This window comes from Oncorhynchus mykiss, chromosome 10 (genome assembly GCF_013265735.2).
Source record: "Oncorhynchus mykiss isolate Arlee chromosome 10, USDA_OmykA_1.1, whole genome shotgun sequence".
In the NCBI taxonomy this organism is placed as follows: Eukaryota; Metazoa; Chordata; class Actinopteri; order Salmoniformes; family Salmonidae; genus Oncorhynchus; species Oncorhynchus mykiss.
Window position 1 is genome coordinate 50,279,821 of NC_048574.1, and position 20,077 is coordinate 50,299,897.

General features: G+C 42.5%; 1 protein-coding gene across 2 annotated transcripts in view; it reads left to right on the top strand.

Moving 5' to 3' along the window:
* Positions 1 to 20,077, top strand: part of LOC110534212 (transcription elongation factor SPT6) — a 49,841-nt gene that overhangs the window by 19,126 nt on the left and 10,638 nt on the right. For both annotated transcript variants that reach the window (XM_021618930.2, XM_036933320.1), the window contains exons 16-33: positions 581 to 735; positions 1,005 to 1,200; positions 1,556 to 1,701; positions 1,837 to 1,954; positions 2,273 to 2,349; positions 2,522 to 2,657; positions 2,835 to 2,972; positions 3,324 to 3,491; positions 5,858 to 5,985; positions 6,156 to 6,363; positions 10,883 to 11,030; positions 12,640 to 12,782; positions 13,071 to 13,211; positions 13,416 to 13,611; positions 14,161 to 14,306; positions 14,449 to 14,541; positions 15,932 to 16,045; positions 16,322 to 16,446. In XM_021618930.2, the coding sequence (XP_021474605.1) occupies positions 581 to 735; positions 1,005 to 1,200; positions 1,556 to 1,701; positions 1,837 to 1,954; positions 2,273 to 2,349; positions 2,522 to 2,657; positions 2,835 to 2,972; positions 3,324 to 3,491; positions 5,858 to 5,985; positions 6,156 to 6,363; positions 10,883 to 11,030; positions 12,640 to 12,782; positions 13,071 to 13,211; positions 13,416 to 13,611; positions 14,161 to 14,306; positions 14,449 to 14,541; positions 15,932 to 16,045; positions 16,322 to 16,446 (2,576 nt within the window). The remainder of the gene's footprint in view (positions 1 to 580; positions 736 to 1,004; positions 1,201 to 1,555; positions 1,702 to 1,836; positions 1,955 to 2,272; positions 2,350 to 2,521; positions 2,658 to 2,834; positions 2,973 to 3,323; positions 3,492 to 5,857; positions 5,986 to 6,155; positions 6,364 to 10,882; positions 11,031 to 12,639; positions 12,783 to 13,070; positions 13,212 to 13,415; positions 13,612 to 14,160; positions 14,307 to 14,448; positions 14,542 to 15,931; positions 16,046 to 16,321; positions 16,447 to 20,077) is intronic.

Below are 20,077 nucleotides of genomic sequence, written 5' to 3' on the forward strand. Positions count from 1 at the left end.
TGTGTAAGACCATCCAGTCGTGGGTATACAGGCAATACAGGAGGGGGCTGAGGACGCACCTTTGTGGGCCCCCATGTTGAGAATCAGTGTTATCATGCACCTGTATCGAAGTAGGGGCAGCGGGGAAAAATACATGTCATCTATGCACTTAAATAGCAAATGGAGGACGCTTTTCCCCGTGGTCTATTTTCATACCAGCCAGGTATGCTATACTCCTGTTGTAAATACAAGCAATGTGCTTAATATTACGAATATTGAGAAATAAATATAGTAGTCTTATAGATAGCTGATGAGATCCTCCTCTATTTAGTAGAGGCCATCACCCTGTTTTCTCCCACAATTGCATAGCCTTTAGAAATGTAGCCGCATGAGAGCTTGGAGAAGCCTAATTTCCGGACCGATGCGTATTGGTGAATCGTTGCATCCCTAATGGTTATACAAATGCGTTTTCATATTTCTTCTTTAAGAAACATTTAAATTAATCCCTTTTCCTTCTAGGTTAATTCCCACAAGTATAAAGGGTTAAGACATTATCCTCTTTGTACCATGCCATGTTAATTGACCTCCGGTTTGTTATTAGGATATGGATGAGGCCCATTTTGGCTACTCCTTCAAGTACCTGAAAAACAAGCCAGTGAAGGAGCTGAACGGAGAACAGTTTTTAAAGATGTGCCAGGCTGAGGAGGAGGGACTTCTCACCATTGACATCTGCATCGACCTCCTAGGGGTCAAAGGGTAAGGGGAGAGGCATTGGCCTCCATTGAGGTCAAAGGCGAAGGGCATCGACCTCATAGGGGTTAAAGGGTATGGGGAAGACAACCTTTAAGTTACCCCTTGTTTCCTGGAATGGTCAATTGTGCAAAATATGTATTTTGTCTGTTCTGCTGGTTTGTTCAGAACAAAGCTAAAGGCTTCTGCTCTATTATTTCCTTCTGCTAAAACCTTCTCCACGGATTCTTTAATTTTGGTTCATAATAATTTATCTCTTCCTATCTCCCCACCAGGTTTGCAGGTGACCAGACGTACTTTGATGAGATCAAGCAATTCTATTACAGAGATGAGTTCAGCCACCAGGTGCAGGAGTGGAACAGACAGAGGACCCTGGCCATCGAACGCTCCCTCACACAGTTCCTCTACCCTCAGATGGCCAAGGAACTCAAGAACAAACTCATCGCAGAGGCCAAGGACAACATCATCAAGGTATATAGTGTTACAGCACACCTAGCTACATCCAGGACTCAGTATCATGAATTCCATATACTGTTGAATACTTCAAGAGTTGCCGTAACTTGATCATTGGAGATTTTTTTGTAACTTTTTAATGATATTGTGAATTTCAATTTAGAATTGCCGATGTTCCAGCACATGTTGTGAATAAACATCCATTTCAAGCTTTAGTGTACATTTGGTCACAGTGGTGTATTATTCCTCTTCTGGTTCACCTTTGACCCTAGTCGTGTTGCAGGAGGCGGTATAACTGGCTGAAGGTGTAACGGTGTGGTGTAGGTTTGGTGTGTGGTGTAGGTGTACATTGTGATATTGTGTGTACGTCCAGTCGTGTTGCAGGAGGCTGTATAACTGGCTGAAGGTGGCTCCCTACAGACCAGACCAGCAGCAGGCGGAGGAGGAGGATGATGATCTGATGGATGAGAGTCAAGGAAAAGGCATCAGAGTCCTGGGAGTGGCCTTTGCAGACAGCAGGTACGTGTGTGTGTGTGTGTTTGCACAAAAGGGAAGGCGGTGTGTGGGCGTGTTTTGTTTGTTTGTGGTATCCTCCAACTTATTGTATACCATATGCATTAATAATAACTGAAAGTTGTAACTCTGTTACCATAGAGACACGCCAGTGTTCTGTTCTCTGATCAACGGCGAGGGAGAGGTGGTGGACTTCCTCCGTCTGCCTTACTTCCTGAAGAGGAGGAATGCATGGAGGGAGGACGAGAGGGACAAAAAGGTACAACCTATCCTCTCCTCTGCCCACCTGTCATGCCATCTTATCATTTAGCCATGCATTCATAGGAAACATCACTTCGTCAGTGTAGTTGTATCAAAGATAGTTCACCAAAAGTCAAGAAATCACTTTGGAAGCGTCATGTATTCCAGGAGATATTGCAGTACACGCTTTGGGTTTGTTTAATCAGCTGCTGTGACCAACCTGTTAATCCTTAGATTTTGTCTCGTTTTATTTTGTTCTACTCAGTCTTTTATATCATACTTTCATTCATATGATTATTATCATGGAGCGTAATATTGTAGTGTTTTGTCTCCTCAGCTCCAGGACATTGAGAACCTAAAGAAGTTCCTGATCAGTAAGAAACCTCACGTGGTGGCTGTTGCTGGGGAGAATAGGTGAGCCTTCTACGACTACTGACCACATTGGAGAAGAAAAACCTTTCTCTGTATGTGCAGAGAGCGCTTAAGAGTTGGTTCTTGTTGGTTTATTTTTGGATACCTAAGGTAAAGGGCTTTTTTGGCGTGCGTGTTTGTTGCGTGTGTGTGTTTGTTGCGTGTGTGTGTGTAGAGATGCCCACATGATAATGGAGGACATTAAGAGGACAGTGAGTGAGTTGGAGCAGGAGTCTTCTCTGCCTGCTGTGGGAGTGGAGCTGGTGGACAATGAACTGGCCATGCTTTACATGAACAGCACGAAGTCTCAGGTACACACACTCCGTATACGTGGGCGCACACACACACACAGTCCACATGAACTGCAAGAAATCAAAAAGTCTGCTCTGACACAGCATGAATGCATAGCTACGCAATACACACACATCTGATGACACATATCTAACCATACTCATGACTCCTCCCTCCCCTATTCTCTCTCGCTCCAGACTGACTTCAGGGACTACCCTCCGCTGCTGCGCCAGGCCGTGTCCGTAGCCAGGAAGATTCAGGATCCCATGGTGGAGTACTCGCAGGTCTGCAGCACAGACGAAGACATCCTCTGCCTCAAACTACACCCTCTTCAGGTGAGACACTGAGTGTGTGATCTGTCCTCAGGACCCATATTCATAAAGCCTCGGAGTGGAAGTGCTGATATAGCAATCTTAAATGTTGTTTAATTTAGATCATAATGAATAAGATGATATGGACACGGGGGACCCAATCCTAGATCTGCTTGAAAATTGTCAGAGAAAGGTCATCGATACTCAGTGGCCTTCGCGGTATGTTGATTATATGGTACCCTTTCTTTCTCCTCTCTCCCTCTCTCCCCACCTCTCTCCCTCTCTCCCCACCTCTCTCCCTCTCTCCCCACCGTCTCCCCTCCCTGCCCACCGTCTCCCCTCCCTCCCCACCGTCTCTCCTCCCTACCCTCTCAGGAGCATGTAGTAAAGGAGGACCTGCTGAATGCTCTGTACTGTGAGTTTATAAACCGGGTCAACGAGGTGGGGGTGGATGTGAACAGGGCCATATCTCACCCCTACACACAGAGCCTGGTCCAGTTCGTTTGTGGCCTCGGACAAAGGAAGGGATCGCACCTGCTCAAGGTCCGTCTTTGTTTCTCGCTCTCTGTGTCTGCCTGCCTGCAGGTGTTGAGTCAGAGCCGTGTTCAGTATGTCTGTGCTTGCTCCATGTCTGTACACGGTCTGTATTGTGTCTCGCCCTCTCAGAAGCGAGTCCTGTGTCATGCTAATGTGTACAGTGGGGCAAAAAAGTATTTAGTCAGCCACCAATTGTGCAAGTTCTCCCACTTAAAAAGGTGAGAGAGGCCTGTAATTTTCATCATAGGTACACTTCAACCATGACAGACAAAATGAAGGGAAAAAAATCCAGAAAATCAAATTGTAGGATTTTTTTATGAATTTATTTGCAAATTATGGTGGAAAATAAGTATTTGGTCAATAACAAAAGTTTATCTCAATACTTTGTTAAATACCTTTTGTTGGCAATGACAGAGGTCAAACGTTTTCTGTAAGTCTTCACAAGGTTTACACTGTTGCTGGTATTTTGGCCCATTCCTCCATGCAGATCTCCTCTAGAGCAGTGATGTTTTGGGGCTGTTGCTGGGCAACACAGACTTTCAACTCTCTCCAAAGATTTTCTATGGGGTTGTGATCTGGAGACTGGCTAGGCCACTCCAGGACCTTGAAATGCTTCTTACGAAGCCACTCCTTTGTTGCCCGGACGGTGTGTTTGGGATCATTGTCATGCTGAAAGACCCAGCCACGTTTCACCTTCAATGCCCTTGCTGATGGAAGGAGGTTTTCACTCAAAATCTCACAATTTTTTATTTCACCTTCATTTAACCAGGTAGGCAAGTTGAGAACAAGTTCTCATTTACAATTGCGACCTGGCCAAGATAAAGCAGTTCGACACATACAACGACACAGAGTTACACATGGAGTAAAACAAACATACAGTCAATAATACAGTATAAACAAGTCTATATACGATGTGAGCAAATGAGATGAGATAAGGGAGGTAAAAGGCAAAAAAAGGCCATGGTGGCAAAGTAAATACAATATAGCAAGTAAAACTTGAATGGTAGATCTGCAGTGGAAGAATGTGCAAAGTAGAAATAAAAAATAATGGCGTGCAAAGGAGCAAAATAAATAAATAAAATAAATACAGTAGGGAAAGAGGTAGTTGTTTGAGCTAAATTATCGGTGGGCTATGTACAGGTGCAGTAATCTGTGAGCTGCTCTGACAGTTGGTGCTTAAAGCTAGTGTGGGTGTTTCCAGTTTCAGAGATTTTTGTAGTTCGTTCCAGTCATTGGCAGCAGAGAACTGGAAGGAGAGGCGGCCAAAGAAAGAATTGGTTTTGGGGGTGACCAGAGAGATATACCTGATACGTGACCCCATTCATTCTTTCCTTTACACGGATCAGTCGTCCTGGTCCCTTTGCAGAAAAACAGCCCCAAAACATGATGTTTCCAACCCCATGCTTCACAGTCTGTATGGTGTTCTTTGGATGCAACTCAGCATTCGTTGTCCTCCAAACACAACGAGTTGAGTTTTTACCAAAAAGTTATATTTTGGTTTCATCTGACCATATGACATTCTCCCAATCTTCTTCTGGATCATTCAAATGCTCTCTAGCAAACTTCAGACAGACCTGGACATGTACTGGCTTAAGCAGGGGGACACGTCTGGCACTGCAGGATTTGAGTCCCTGGTGGCGTAGTGTGTTACTGATGGTAGGCTTTGTTACTTTGGTCCCAGCTCTCTGCGGGTCATTCACTATCCCCCCGTGGGGTTCTGGGATTTTTGCTCACCGTTCTTGTGATCATTTTGACCCCACGGGGTGAGATCTTGCATGGAGCCCCAGATCGAGGGAGATTATCAGTGGTCTTGTATGTCTTCCATTTCCTAATAATTGCTCCCACCGTTGATTTCTTCAAACCAAGCTGCATGTCTACAATTTTGTTTCTGGTGTCCTTTGACAGCTCTTTGGTCTTGGCCATAGTGGAGTTTGGAGTGTGACTGTTTGAGGTTGTGGACAGGTGTCTTTTATACTGATAACAGGTTCAAACAGGTGCCATTAATACAGGTAACGAGTGGAGGACAGAGGAGCCTCTTAAATAAGAAGTTACAGGTCTGTGAGAGCCAGAAATCTTGCTTGTTTGTAGGTGACCAAATACTTATTTTCCACCGTAATTTGCAAATAAATTCATTAAAAATCCTACAATGTGATTTTCTCGATTTTGTTTCTTCTCATTTTGTCTGTCATAGTTGAAGTGTACCTATGATGAAAATTACAGGCCTCTCTCATCTTTTTAAGTGGGAGAACTTGCACAATTGGTGGCTGACTAAATACTTTTTTGCCCCACTATATGTAGTCCTTTGTCCTTTTGTAAAGGAGCAACATTAGACATTTTTACAGTATTAGTATACCAGCGATGTCTCTCCCCAGATCCTAAAACAGAACAACACTCGTTTGGAGAACAGGACTCAGCTGGTCACCATGTGTCACATGGGCCCCAAGGTCTTCATCAACTGTGCCGGCTTCATCAAGATAGACACCGCCTCGCTCGGAGACAGGTTCGTGTGTGTGTCTCTCTGTGTGTGAAGGGCAAAATGTTATATTTAGAGTTTTGGGGTTTTTTTCTACCTAGAATGTTCTTCCCCCACTGCGTATTCCTATGGAAAAATATGTTTAAAATTTTTATGTCCAATAATTGACAGTTGTTTTGTATGCTCTCCTTCTGCAGTACGGACTCATACATCGAGGTTCTGGACGGGTCCAGGGTGCACCCGGAGACGTATGAGTGGGCCAGAAAGATGGCGGTGGACGCTCTGGAATACGACGAGTCCGCGGAGGACGCCAACCCGGCCGGTGCGCTAGAGGAAATCCTGGAAAACCCGGAGCGACTCAAAGACCTGGATCTTGATGCCTTCGCTGAGGAGCTGGAGAGACAGGTATGGACAGAAGGGTGTGTTGGGGGAGGTTTGTGTGTGTTCCTGTCTTATATGTACTTATATGTACTTAAATTCCCTGAGAACTTTATTCTCTCCACATATTAATTTTCAATGACCTCACCTGTCCAATCCTTGCCGGGTTACGTTTATAAGAACAACATGCCATGTCCCCTCACCTTGTCTCTCCCCTGCAGGGTTACAAACATTGCATATATGATATATTCCCCTTGTTATCCATCTTACCTCTGTTCTCTCCTGTAGGGTTATGGTAACAAGGGCATCACACACTGTACGATATACACTCCCCTACATATTTACTTGGACAGTGAAGTTGAAACGTTTCATTTGGCTCTATACTCCGGCATTTTGGATTTGTGATCAAATGTTTTATTTGAGGCGACAGTACAGAATGTCTTTTTTTTTTTTTAGGGCATACATGTATATCTGTTCTACCATTTAGAAATTAAAGTGAATGATGTAGCTAGTCCCCCGCATTTTGAAGGTGTCATAAGTATTTGTTTAATTCACGTATGTTAAAGTAGTCGAAAGTGTGGTCTAAGGCACTGCATCGCAGTGCTTGAGGCGTCACTACAGATCCGGGTTTGATCCCGGGCTGTGTCGCAGCCTGCTGCGACCGGGAAACCCATGAGGCGACGCACAATTGGCCCAGGGTTGTTCGGGTTAGGGGAGGGTTTGGCCGGCCGAGATGTCCTTGGCCCATCGCGCTCTAGTGACTGCTGTGGCAGGCCGGGCGCATGCACGCTGACACGGTCGCCAGTTTTACGGTGTTTCTTCCGACACATTGGTGCGGCTGGCTTCCAAAGAGCAGTGCAGCTTGGCAGGGTCGCATATTTAGAGGACGCATGGCTCTTGACCTTCCGTAGAGTCCGTACGGGAGTTGCAGCGATGGGACAAGACTGTAACTAACAATTGGATATCAACATTTAAGTTTAAGTTGTCAAGTTTAGTATTTGGTCCCATATTACTAGCCCGAAGTGACAACATCAAGCTTGTGACTCTACAAACTTGTTGGATGCATTTGCAGTTTGTTTTGGTTGTGTTTCAGATTATGTTGTGCCCAATAGAAATTAATGGTAAATAATGTGTCAAAGGCTAGGTAGGAGAAAACTGAGGATGGATGAACAACATTATAGTTACTCCACAATACTAACCTAAATGACATAGTGAAGAGAAGGAAGCCTGTATAGAATATAAATATTCCAAAACATGCATCCTGTTTGCGATAAGTCACTAAAGTAATACTGCTACAAATGTGGCAAAGAAATGAACAAATTCACCTTTCAGCAGGACAATAACCTAAGTCATAAGGCCAAATATACATTCAAGTTGCTTACCAAGACGACATTCTGAATGGCCTAGTTACAGTTTTGACTTAAATCGTCTTGACAAGCCTTGAAAATGGCTGTCTATCCAATCAACATGACATAGTTTGAATAATTTTTTAAAGAGTAATGTGCAAATATTGCACAATCCAGGTGTGCAAAGATCTTAGAAACGTATCCAGAAATAATAACATGTATTGACTCAGAGGTGTGAATACTTATATATATTAGATATTTCTGTATTTCATTTTCAATAATAATACATGTTAAAAAATTCTGAAAACATGTTATGGGGTGTTGTGTGTAGATGGGTGAGGAAAATCCATCTTGAATTCAGGTTGTAACACAACAAAATGTAGGTATACGTCAAGCGGTATGAATACTTCCTGAAGGCACTTTATTAAAACAAATAGTGTCTGTTTTGTCTTCGATGATTTATTATTGGATTGGTGTGGTGACGGACAGTAAACACTGGTTAAATCAAAGAGAAACGGGCTGTCGAACTGAGCGACTCATTTAAATGTGTTTTGGTTGTGAGCTAACTTTGTCCAACATGTACATGGGTACACTGTGGGGTCTGAAATTGACACCCTTGATAAAGATGAGCAATAATAACTGTGTAAAATAAATCAATCAAATACTGAGCAAAATTGTATGCTCCAAAAAATATATTGTTATATTGTTTTATATATTGTATATTGTATATTATATTGTTTTATACTAATACATCAATTAGCAATACGGTTAGCATGTCTTGGAGGTATGGTCTTTGACCTTCTTTCTCACTCATCATTATTCACGATTCAATCAGGATTATGCGTAATCATGGTAGCATCCACATTAATGGGCTCCCGACTGGCGCAGTGGTCTATGGCACTGCATCTCAGTGCTATAGGCATGACTATAGACCCTGGTTCGGTTCCAGGCTGTATTGGGAGTCCCATAGGGCGGCGCACAATTGGCCCAGTGTCGTTAGGGTTTGGCTGGGGTAGGCCGTCATTGTAAATAAGAATTTGTTCTTAACTGACTTGCTTTAGAAGTGCTTAGAACCATATTCGTATTTATAATAAAAGTGAAACCAAGCTGACACACTACATTATTTACCATTCTTATTTACCAACTTTGATGTAGTAATTTGCGTGCTAGGAAGATGGGACCAAATACTAAAACTTTGGACTAATTTATTAATAAGAATCTTTAGGGGTGTCAATATTGTTGACCCAACCTTTCTGGAAAAAAAATATACTTAAACGAAATCACTTTCTCTGAGCAATTGCATTAGTATAAAATATAATTTCCCAATTTTTTTGAGCATACAATATAGCTCTGTATTTTAATTCATCAGAGGTGTCAATTTCAGACCCCACTGTATATTTGTTGTCTTAAAGGGAGAGTTGTTATGGGTTCTCTATCCATTTTGAGGTTGATTAGGTGTGTGGCACACTGATTGGAGTCACCTCATTAGTCAGGATGTGCTTCACCTGTGCTGACCAAGCTGGTTTTTAAGACCTGCTGGCCCAGTGCATCAGTTGGAAAGGAGACGTTGGAAAAGCTACACCTCACCTTAGCGGAGGTACAATTTACAGCTCCAGCACTTTAATTAGCCAAAAAAAGCCTGAGTTTTGTGTCTCCCCCCCGTTTATTTTTTCCATGTAGTTTTGCTCTGTTTTACACCCTATCCTAAGTCTGTGTGTTTATTTCCTTTAGTGTCTTTTCTGACTCCAATCTAGTGGGTTCTAAAACCCCCCTCCCTGTTGCTTTTCTAACTATAAGTGTATCTTTCAGAACCCCGTTTGAAACCCCTTTGTTTTTTTTGTCTGAGTATCTTTGTTAGTCACTGTGAGCGACGGCATTTTGAGGTTGTCTTTTGGGAACGTAAAACTGTCAAAATAAATACATAGAATGTAGGGTTATGGTAACAAGCTCTATATCACTGTATGATATGTATATGTGGGCTGGGAATTGACAGGGACCTCACGATACAATATTATCACGTAATTTAAGGGCCGTAATGTATTGTAGGGTGTCCATCCACTCTGTCCAGAGTGGGTGAAAACAGGCTTTGGTGGTGATAACTTCCCTTCCTTATGTTATAAAATACATTTTACCAAGACAAATATGATTATTCATGTTCTGAATTGTTCAGTGGGGTCTCTCTAACATATCATTAGTATTATATCCAAAAAGTTGGATTTCGTAACCTCATAAATCCAATAAAAGCACAGAGCTCTGTTGACATAGCAATGCAGGTTTCTTGTGCCGTCTTCAAAGTTGTTTCCGCGAGTCGCAAAAAGCTAAATTAGCATGACACGAGCTGAATTAAATGTGAAAGCTTACGGTACTCTCAGTGCACTGTTGACATTTCATAGAGATTCACTTGATTTTGTGTAAAATCTGAAGAAAATTGAAAAAGATCAGTAATTTCGAATTAATATGATAAGCGTATCCTAAAATATGAAAATACGACGTCATGTCTCAATCGATATTCATCTTACCTCTATATATTTTTTTATGTCCTGCAGATTTGAGAAGAAAGATGACGAGTTCAACGGGAAAGTGAGCCTGTCAGGTAGCCAGTAGCCTTAATTTTTGCACGGAATCCAGCCTAGCTGACGCGATGTAATTTCTCTGTTTTTCTACCACTTTTTTTCTCTGGCCTCAATTGATTTAGTCACCCTAATTCAGAACATCCTACAAGGGTAAAAACTTACATTTCAAGCAGATTATGATAGAGACATGAGGTTTTCTTAGATGATTATCTACACAATTAACCAATTGGTCAAAATATTAGTTTTTGATTGGACACCCTATGTATTATGTATTGCGATTCGATACTGCGATTTTGTGATTCGATGTTCCAAGCATATTGCTCACCATATTTCTGCTGCAGAGGAACAAGAGAGCCATGAGAAAAGTTTTGATCCGTCATGGAAATAAAAGTACTGGAAACAAATTGAGTTTGGTGCAGGTACAGCCGACTAGCGCAAAAATAATATTGTGATATTGTCCAAAATAATATTGCGATATATTACCAACAATTATATCCCGATATGTAACTGTATTTATTTTTCCACTCATCACTAATGATATATGTTATTCTCCTCTGTACGGTTATGGTAAAAAGCTCTATATCGCTGTTCGACATATATTAACCTTGATTCTCCCTTTCCCTGTAGGGTTACGGTAACAAGGGCATAACGCTGTATGATATCCGTGCTGAGTTGAGCTGCAGGTATAAGGACCTGAGAGTTCCCTACAGAGCTCCTAACACCGAGGAGGTGTTTAACCTGCTCACCAAGGAGACACCTGAGACCTTCTATATAGGTAACACACACATCTTCTACATAGGTAACACTCACATAAACTCAGCAAAAAAAGAGGACCCTGTCTTTCAAAGATCATTTGTAAAAATCCAAGTAACTTCACAGATCTTCATTGTAAAGGGTTTTAACACTGTTTCCCATGCTTGTTCAGTGAACCATAAACAATGAATGAACATGCACCTGTGGATCGGTCGTTAAGATGCTAACAGCTTACAGACGGTAGGCAATTAAGGTCACAGTTACGAAATCTTAGGACGCTAAAGAGGCCTTTCTACTGACTCTGAAAAACACCAAAAGAAAGATGCCCAGGGTCCCTGCTCATCTGCGTGAACGTGCCTTAGGCATGCTGCAAGGAGGCATGAGGACTGCAGATGTTGCCAGGGCAATAAATTGCAATGTCCGTACTGTGAGACGCCTAAGACAGCGCTACAGGGAGACAGGACGGACAGCTGATCATCCTCGCAGTGGCAGACCACGTGTAACAACACCTGCACAGGATCAGTACATCTGAACATCACACCTGCGGGACAGGTACATGATGGCAACAACTGCCCGAGTTACACCAGGAACGCACAATCCCTCAAACAGTGCTCAGACTGTCCGCAATAGGCTGGACTGAAGGCTTGTAGGCCTGTTGTAACGCAAGTCCTCACCAGACATCACCGGCAACAACGTCGCCTATGGGCACAAATCCACCATCGCTGGACCAGACAGGACCGGCAAAAGTGTTCTTTACTGACGAGTTGTGGTTTTGTCTCACCAGTGGTGATGGTCATATTCACATTTATCGTTGAAGGGAATGAGCGTTACACCGAGGCCTGTACTCTGGAGCGGGATTGAGGTGGAGGGTCCGTCATGATCTGGGGCGGTGTGTCACAGCATCATCGGACTGAGCTTGTTGTCATTGCAGGCAATCTCCACGCTGGGCGTTACAGGGAACACATCCTCCTCCCTCATGTGGTACCCTTCCTGTAGGCCTATCCTGACATGACCCTCCAGCATGACAATACCCGCCAGCCATACTGCTCGTTCTGTGTGTGATTTCATGCAAGACAGGAATGTCAGTGTTCTGCCATGGCCAGCGAAGAGCCCGGATCTCAATCCCATTGAGCACGTCTGGGACCTGTTGGATCGGAGGGTAAGGGCTAGGGCCATTCCCCCTAGAAATATCCGGGAACTTGCAGGTGCCTTGGTGGAAGAGTGGGGTAACATCTCACAGCAAGAACTGGCAAATCTGGTGCAGTCCATGAGGAGGAGATGCACTGCACTACTTAATGCAGCTGGTGGCTACACCAGATACCTACCGACTGTTACTTTTGAGTTTGACCCCCCCCCCCCCTTTGTTCAGGGACACATTATTCCATTTCTGTTAGTCACATGTCTGTGGAACTTGTTCAGTTTATGTCTGTTGTTGAATCTTGTTATGTTCATACAAATATTTACACATGTTAAGTTCACTGAAAATAAACTCAGTTGACAGTAAGAGGATGTTTTTTTTTTTTTTGCTGAGTTTACATACACACACACATTTTACATTCTATGTAGCTAACACAAATACTGCTCACATACTCACGACCTTGTCTCTCCTCTCGCTCCCCGTTCGTCTCCAGGTAAGCTGATCACCAGTGTCGTGACAGGCATTGCTCACCGGCGCCCACAAGGGGAGAGTTATGACCAGGCCATAAGGAACGACTCTACCGGGCTGTGGCAGTGCCCCTTCTGTCAACAGGACAACTTCCCTGAACTCAGCGAGGTGAGATACCCTCACCCCATGGCTTCTGACCTTAAAGCCTCTTGCTCATTTCCCTCATTACCCGTTGATGACTTTAAATGGTGGTTTTGGAAATAAAAGACACTTTAGAGGAAACATCTGTTCTATGTTTTGGTTTGTGTTCCTCTTCTTATTCTTCTTCCTCTCTCTACCTGCCCCTTCCCCACATCTTCCTATTGCTTTCTGTCTCTTTCTTTTCTATCTGTTTTTTGTTCGCTCCCTTCCCCCTTCTATCTCCCTTCCTGTCTCCTCTTCCCCTCTCTCTGCTAGGTGTGGAACCATTTTGACAGTGGATCATGTCCAGGCCAGGCCATCGGTGTGAGGTCTCGAATGGACAACGGTGTCCAGGGCTTCATCCCCACCAAGTTCCTCAGTGACAAGGTGGTCAAGCACCCTGAGGAGAGGGTCAAGGTGAGACACAGCTGCACATTCACACGCTAGCTCTCTCTTTCTCACACACACACACCGTCCAGCACGGACACATCTGAATCAAGTAATCACGCCGGTCTTGTAGCTCTCGAGGACTTGGGTTAGAGAAATCTTCTACAGTTGTTTCCAGGAGTTAGTTGAGTTCCTGTACAAGTGTTCACACGTCTCCCCTCCTCCCTCTCCCAGGTGGGTATGACCGTACACTGTCGCATCATGAAGATTGACATTGAGAAGTTCAACGTGGACCTGACGTGTCGTACGTCTGACCTGATGGATAAGAACAACGAGTGGAAGCTTCCTAAGGACACCTACTACGACTTTGACGCAGAGACAGAAGACACTAAGGCAGAGGAGGAACTCAAGAAGAAACAGCAGAGAACCAGTAGGTATACACGACAAGTACACAATAGTATACAGAGAATAAACTGTCCGAACCAGTTTGGGCTGGCACAATTACCGTATAACAGTGTAATCCACGGTTATGGATGAAGACTGCCCTGAAAATAACATAATGACATAAAACACTTTTTGTGGGAAGAAAAGCTGACTGAAGATGGGACGGCCGGGCATCCGTTTCTGGTGTAACATGGACTCTACAGTAACATGGGCATTCAACTTTTTTTTGCGCCTTGCTGAAACAAGCAAGGTTTTGCAGCAAACAAGTCTTTGGTTGCCTAGGTAATGACCCCCTCCTTGCTGCGCATGCAGGAAAGGAGAAGAGGAGAAAGTGTACATTAAAAAACTAAATATTATTATTTTTTGGGCTATTTCATTGAAGATTCCATAACCGTCACGGCCTTAGAGCCATTTAATTGTACTGGGGCAGGCTTAGAACTAAAAAAAAATTTTTTACATTTATTTGAACTTAACCTTACTCTGCCCTTTCTCACTTTCTGTGTCTGTCTTTCCTCCCTCTATCCACCCTCCCTAGCCTATATAAAGCGTGTGATCGCCCATCCATCGTTTCACAACATCAACTTCAAGCAGGCCGAGAAGATGATGGAGTCCATGGACCAGGGAGATGTTGTAATCAGGCCCAGCAGCAAGGGAGAGAACCACCTCACTGTCACATGGAAGGTATGGAGGGAGAGGGGGAAAGGGAGGAGTGCATTCAATGAGTGTATTGACAGAGGCTTGTAATATATGTAATGTTCATTCACGGACCAACAGGTTAGTTAGTTCATTTATTATTGTTTTGGGATGCTAATTCTTGTTGTAGGTGGCTGATGGTATCTACCAGCATGTGGATGTGAGAGAGGAGGGCAAGGAGAACGCCTTCAGCCTGGGACACACACTCTGGATCTACACAGAGGTACCTCAGTGGCACACGCGCAAAGTGTGTACGTGCGTGCATTATTCACATGCTTAAAGAGATCCGACCAAATTCACATAGAAAAGTGAGTTATAGGTCTGTCATTGAAAGCAAGTTTGATAAGCGGAAGATCCTTTCTATGTGCGGTATTTCTATGCTTCCTGTCCATACGTGTTTTTTTTGGGGTGTCTTTTTACTTTAGGTCAAACTGCTGAAAATACGATATTTCTAGTTATTTAAAATATATTTCACATTGGATTATAGTAAGATGATTCTCTACTACACCCTACATTGCTTTTTGTCACGTAAACAGTAATTAGGCAAACGTTTAAAAAGTTTAGCAACCAGGCAATATAGGGGTAAGGACTTGGCTCATCGCACTCTAGTGACTTCGGTCGTCAGTTGAATGGATGGTGTTTCCTCCGACACATTGGTGCGGCTGGGTTCCGGGTTAAGCGGGTGGGTGTTAAGAAGCACAGTTTGGCGGGTCATGTTTCGGAGGACACATGACTCGATCTTCGCCTCCCGAGCCCATTGGGGAGTTTCAGCGATGAGATTGAAATTGAGGAGAAAAAGGGGATAAAATACAAAAAAATAAATGCATTCAAACTGAAGAAATACTAAACCGAAATGAATCAGAGGTGCGGGAGGCTGCCTTAATCAATATCCACGTCGTCAACGCCCGGGGAGCAGTTGTTGTTGGGGGTTAACTGCCTTGCTCTCTCAAATTTGTTGATAAAAATTCATGTAATGAGTAATCCAGGAATGTTATGGGTTAATTGACCAGAGAAAAATAGCAACTACAGATCGCAATGGCTAGATTAATTCCAGATACTAGGGGTCCGCGGAGCTCCTCCTCACCACTCTATGGCAGAATGTTTTCTATATATTTTGCCTTTTAAGGGATAGTTCACCCAGAATACAAAATTACATATTGGTTTCCTTACCCTGTAAGCAGTCTATGGACAAGGTATGACAGCAATCCAAAAATGTTTCCACATGCTAACGTTTTAGCATTTGTGGCACAAATCACATTCAAGTCATGGGACCGAGATTGGCATTTTTAGCTCCTCATGTTCAAATCATCTATAAGTGACTTTGCTGAGCTTCACAGTCAATTTTACGCCATACAAAGTTGATTTACTGTTTAACGGATTTTTTTTTTTTTTAATGCAAGACAAGCGAGCAAAAAAAAATGTATGTATGAAAAAAGTCTAAGCAATTTAGACATTTTGTAAAATACTAAACAACCTCAGTACAACACCTAGTGACCTTAGACTTGAGATATAATGGTGTTGGAATGACCGTCACGGCCATTTGGGTCAACTGTCCATTTAATTGTGTTTTGAATCTCAAAAAAATATTTCTTTCTTTTTCTCTCTATCTGTAGGAGTTTGAGGATCTTGATGAGATCACAGCTCGTTATATTCAGCCAATGGCAGCGTTTGCTCGTGACCTCCTGGGACATAAGTACTTCCAGGACTGTAACGGAGGGGACAAGAAGGTAGGTAATGGTGGTGTGAATATTGTCATAACCACGGGAAGTGGCACAGAGTATTTGTGTTTATTTTTGATCGACCTCAAGTATCTCACAAGAGTATTTGTTTTACAAAGACTTACAAAGAAACAAACCTCCTTTCTGTCTATAAAACATGTTTAATCTCTCCAGTGACAATTGTTTGGTTCTATTGTTCTCTATTTATAGAGCTACATATCTTTTTATTCATCCACTCATCTTTTCTGACCCTCTTTCTTTCTCTCCCTCCCTCGGTCTGTGTAGAAAATGGAGGAGTTGTTGATTAGGTGTAAAAAGGAAAAGCCTGCGTTCATCCCCTATTTTGTCTCAGCCTGTAAAGACCTGCCAGGGAAGTTCATACTGGGGTACCAACCTCGCGGAAAACCACGGTGAGTTACCATGACTACAGCTAACTAACCCTAACCATGCTGGGTTACCATGACTACACTTAACTAGCCCAAACCACTGTGAGTAAGCATGACTACAGCTAACTAACCTTAACCCAAACCACAGTGAGTTACCATGACTACAGCTAACTAACCCTAAACCCTCTCCCCTTATCCAGCCATTGCTCTTTACCCAAACCATGATGAGTTAAAAAAATAATAATAATAATTGCACACCCTTCCCCCTCATAGAGTTAACTCAAAATAATGTTTACGACCACAAATAACAATAACTGTGTTTATAAACATGGCCATCAACTTTGCCACTACAGCATGCTTTTGTGGCACAGTTGATGCCACGCAGGGCTACGTGTCAGAAGGTTGAGGGTTCACCGACCACCACAGACGAGCTAACTCTCCCTGCCTGTTTCATTAGGCCTATACTGCGATCAGAGCTGGCTGCAGACAATGATCAGCTAGGTGGGAATTAGATTTTCAACATTTTGATGCCATATTTATAATTATATAACATCTATGCAACAAGTTTTCGACCAACAGGTTTCTGTGCCAATGCACCACACAACCAATAAACAAAGAATACCGAATTCTGGCGCTTCAATATCATGGTTTGCGTTTTCAACACCACAATAAATAGACTGTCAATGTCGACAAACAGAAAATACATCCCTGCCGACCCAATACCGAAGGCTTGGCTTGACAATCTCTGAATGTCATTAAACGTTTTGGTGTTTTGTAACAGATGTCTCTTTCTATTCATCATGGCCACTGCAACAGTTTGGATTGATTGATTTTGTATTTTTCAGTTAAAAAAATTACATAAACACACAGTATAACGATTTTTTTTCAAAAGTGACTGTGATTACATAAATACAGTGCATTCGGAAAGTATTCAGACCCCTTGAATTTTTCCACATTTTGTTACGTTACAGCCTTATTCTAAAATAGATTAAATTGTTGTTTTCGCTCATCAATCTACACACAATACCCCATAATGAAAGCAAAAAAACGCTGTTTTTTGTTGTTGAAATTGTTCTAACTTTATTAAAACGTCAATATTACATTTACATAAGTATTCAGACCCTTTACTCAGTACTTTGTTGAAGCACCTTTGGCAGTGATTACAGCCTCAAGTCTTCTTGGGTATGACGCTATAAGCTTGGCACACCTGTATTTGGGGAGTTTCGCCCATTCTTCTCTGCAGATCCTCTCAACCTCTGTCAGGTTGAATGGGGAGCGTTGCTGCTCAGCTATTTTCAGGTCTCTCCAGAGACGTTAGATCAGTTTCAAGTCTAGGCTCTGGCTGGGCCACTCAAGGACATTCAGAGACATCAAATTTTATTGGTCACATACACATGTTTAGCAGATATTATTGCGGGTGGAGCGAAATGCTTGCGTTTCTAGCTCCAATGCTGTAATACCTAACAATTTCACAACAAAAATAAAGGAATGGAATTAAGAATATATACACTATCGTTCAAAAGTCCACTAAAATAACATTACATTGATCAGAAATACTGTGTAGACATTAATGTTGTAAATGACTATTGTAGCTGGAAACTGCAGATTTTTTTGATTTTTTTATGGAATATCTACATAGGCGTACAGAGGCCCCTTATCAGCAACCATCACTCCTGTGTTCCAATGACACGTTGTGTTAGCTAATCCAAGTTTATCATTTTAAAAGGCTAATTGATCATTAGAAAAACCTTTTGCAATTATGTTAGCACAGCTGGAAACTGTCATGCTGATTAAAGAAGCAATTAAACTGTCCGCCTTTGGACTAGTTGAGTATCTGGAGCATCAGCATTTGTGGGCTCGATTACAGGCTCAAAATGTCCAGAAACAAAGAACTTTCTTCTGAAACTCGTCAGTCTATTCTTGTTCTGAGAAATGAAGGCTATTCCATGCGAGAAATTGCCAAGAAACTGAAGATCTCATACAACGCTGTGTACTACTCCCTTCACAAAACAGCGCAAACGGGTTCTAAACAGAATAGAAAGAAGAGTGGGGGGCCCCGGTGCACGACTGAGTAAGAGGACAAGTACATTAGTGTCTAGTTTGAGAAGGACACCTCACAATTCCTCAACTGGCAGCTTCATTAAATTATACTCGCAAAACACCAGTCTCAACATCAACAGTGAAGAGGCGACTCTGGGATGCTGGCCTTCTAGGCAGAGTTCCTCTGTCCAGGGGCTGTGTTCTTTTTCCCATCTTAATCGTTTATTTTTATTGGCCAGTCTGAGATATGGCTTTTTCTTTACAACTCTGGGGTTCAGACCCAGGGCCTTGAGCTTAATGATGAGCTTGGAGGGTACTATGGTGTTGAATGCTGAGCTCTAGTCAATGAACAGCGTTCTTACTTGCACCGATATGACATTTTTGGCCGATACCTATATCTGATATTTCCTTGCCAAAAAAAACTGTTACCAATAACCCATATTTAAAATTATAGCGGCCTTTTAAGCGTTCTAGTACAGTTAAATAGTTAACACACACACATGGACACAGCGGTCTAAGGCACTGCATCTCAGTGAAAGAGGCATCACTACAGTCCCTGGATCGAATCCAGGCTGTATCACATCCGGCCATGATTGGGAGTCCCATAGGGTGGCGTGCAATTGGTCCATGTTTGGCCGGGGTAGGCCAAAACGTTATTTTGTTGGCATTTATGTATGTCCTCATTACCAGGAAAACACAATCAAAAACAATTTCTTTAACTTTCTGTTCTGCTTCATTGTTAATTTGTTCAGTCATTTCATTCTCAACCAGGATTTCTTAATACATGTCAAACAGTGAAGTTTCAGCTCTGTCTGTCAGTGGCCTCTCTTCCTCGGTGCGCACTGTCACTGTGTTTGTTTCCATCTTGTCCAGCTGTGTATGTAACATTTCACGTAAACCCTGTTTCTTGTCTGCATTGAAATAGCGGTCCTTGTACCTAGCATCAAGCATGGTGGCGTTTTGTTGAGCTGGCGTTTCAATTAAAGGTCGACCAATTATGATTTTTCAACACCGATACCGATTATTGGAGGACCAAAAAAAGTCAATACCGATTAATCTGACGTTTTTTTTGTGGGTTTTTTGTAATAATGACAATTACAACAATACTGAATGAACACTTCTTTTAACTTAATATAATATATCAATAAAATCGATTTAGCCTCAAATAAATAATGAAACATGTTCAATTTGGTTTAAATAATGCAAAAACAAAGTGTTGGAAGAGAAAGTAAAAGTGATATGTGCCATGTAAAAAAAGCTACCGTTTGAGTTCCTTGCTCAGAACATGAGAACATATGAAAGTTGGTGGTTCCTTTTAACATGAGACTTCAATATTCCAAGGTAAGAGGTTTTAGGTTGTAGTTAATATAGTATTTATAGGACTATTTCTCTCTATACCATTTGTATTTCATATACCTTTGACTATTGTATGTTCTTATAGGCACTATAGTATTGCCAGTGTAACCGTATAGGTTACGTCCCTCTCCTCGCCCCTACCTGGGCTCGAACCAGGAACACATCGACAACAGCCACACTCGAAGCAGCGTTACCCATCGCTCCACAAAAGCCGCGGCCCTTGCAGAACAAGGGGAATAACTACTCCAAGTCTCAGAGC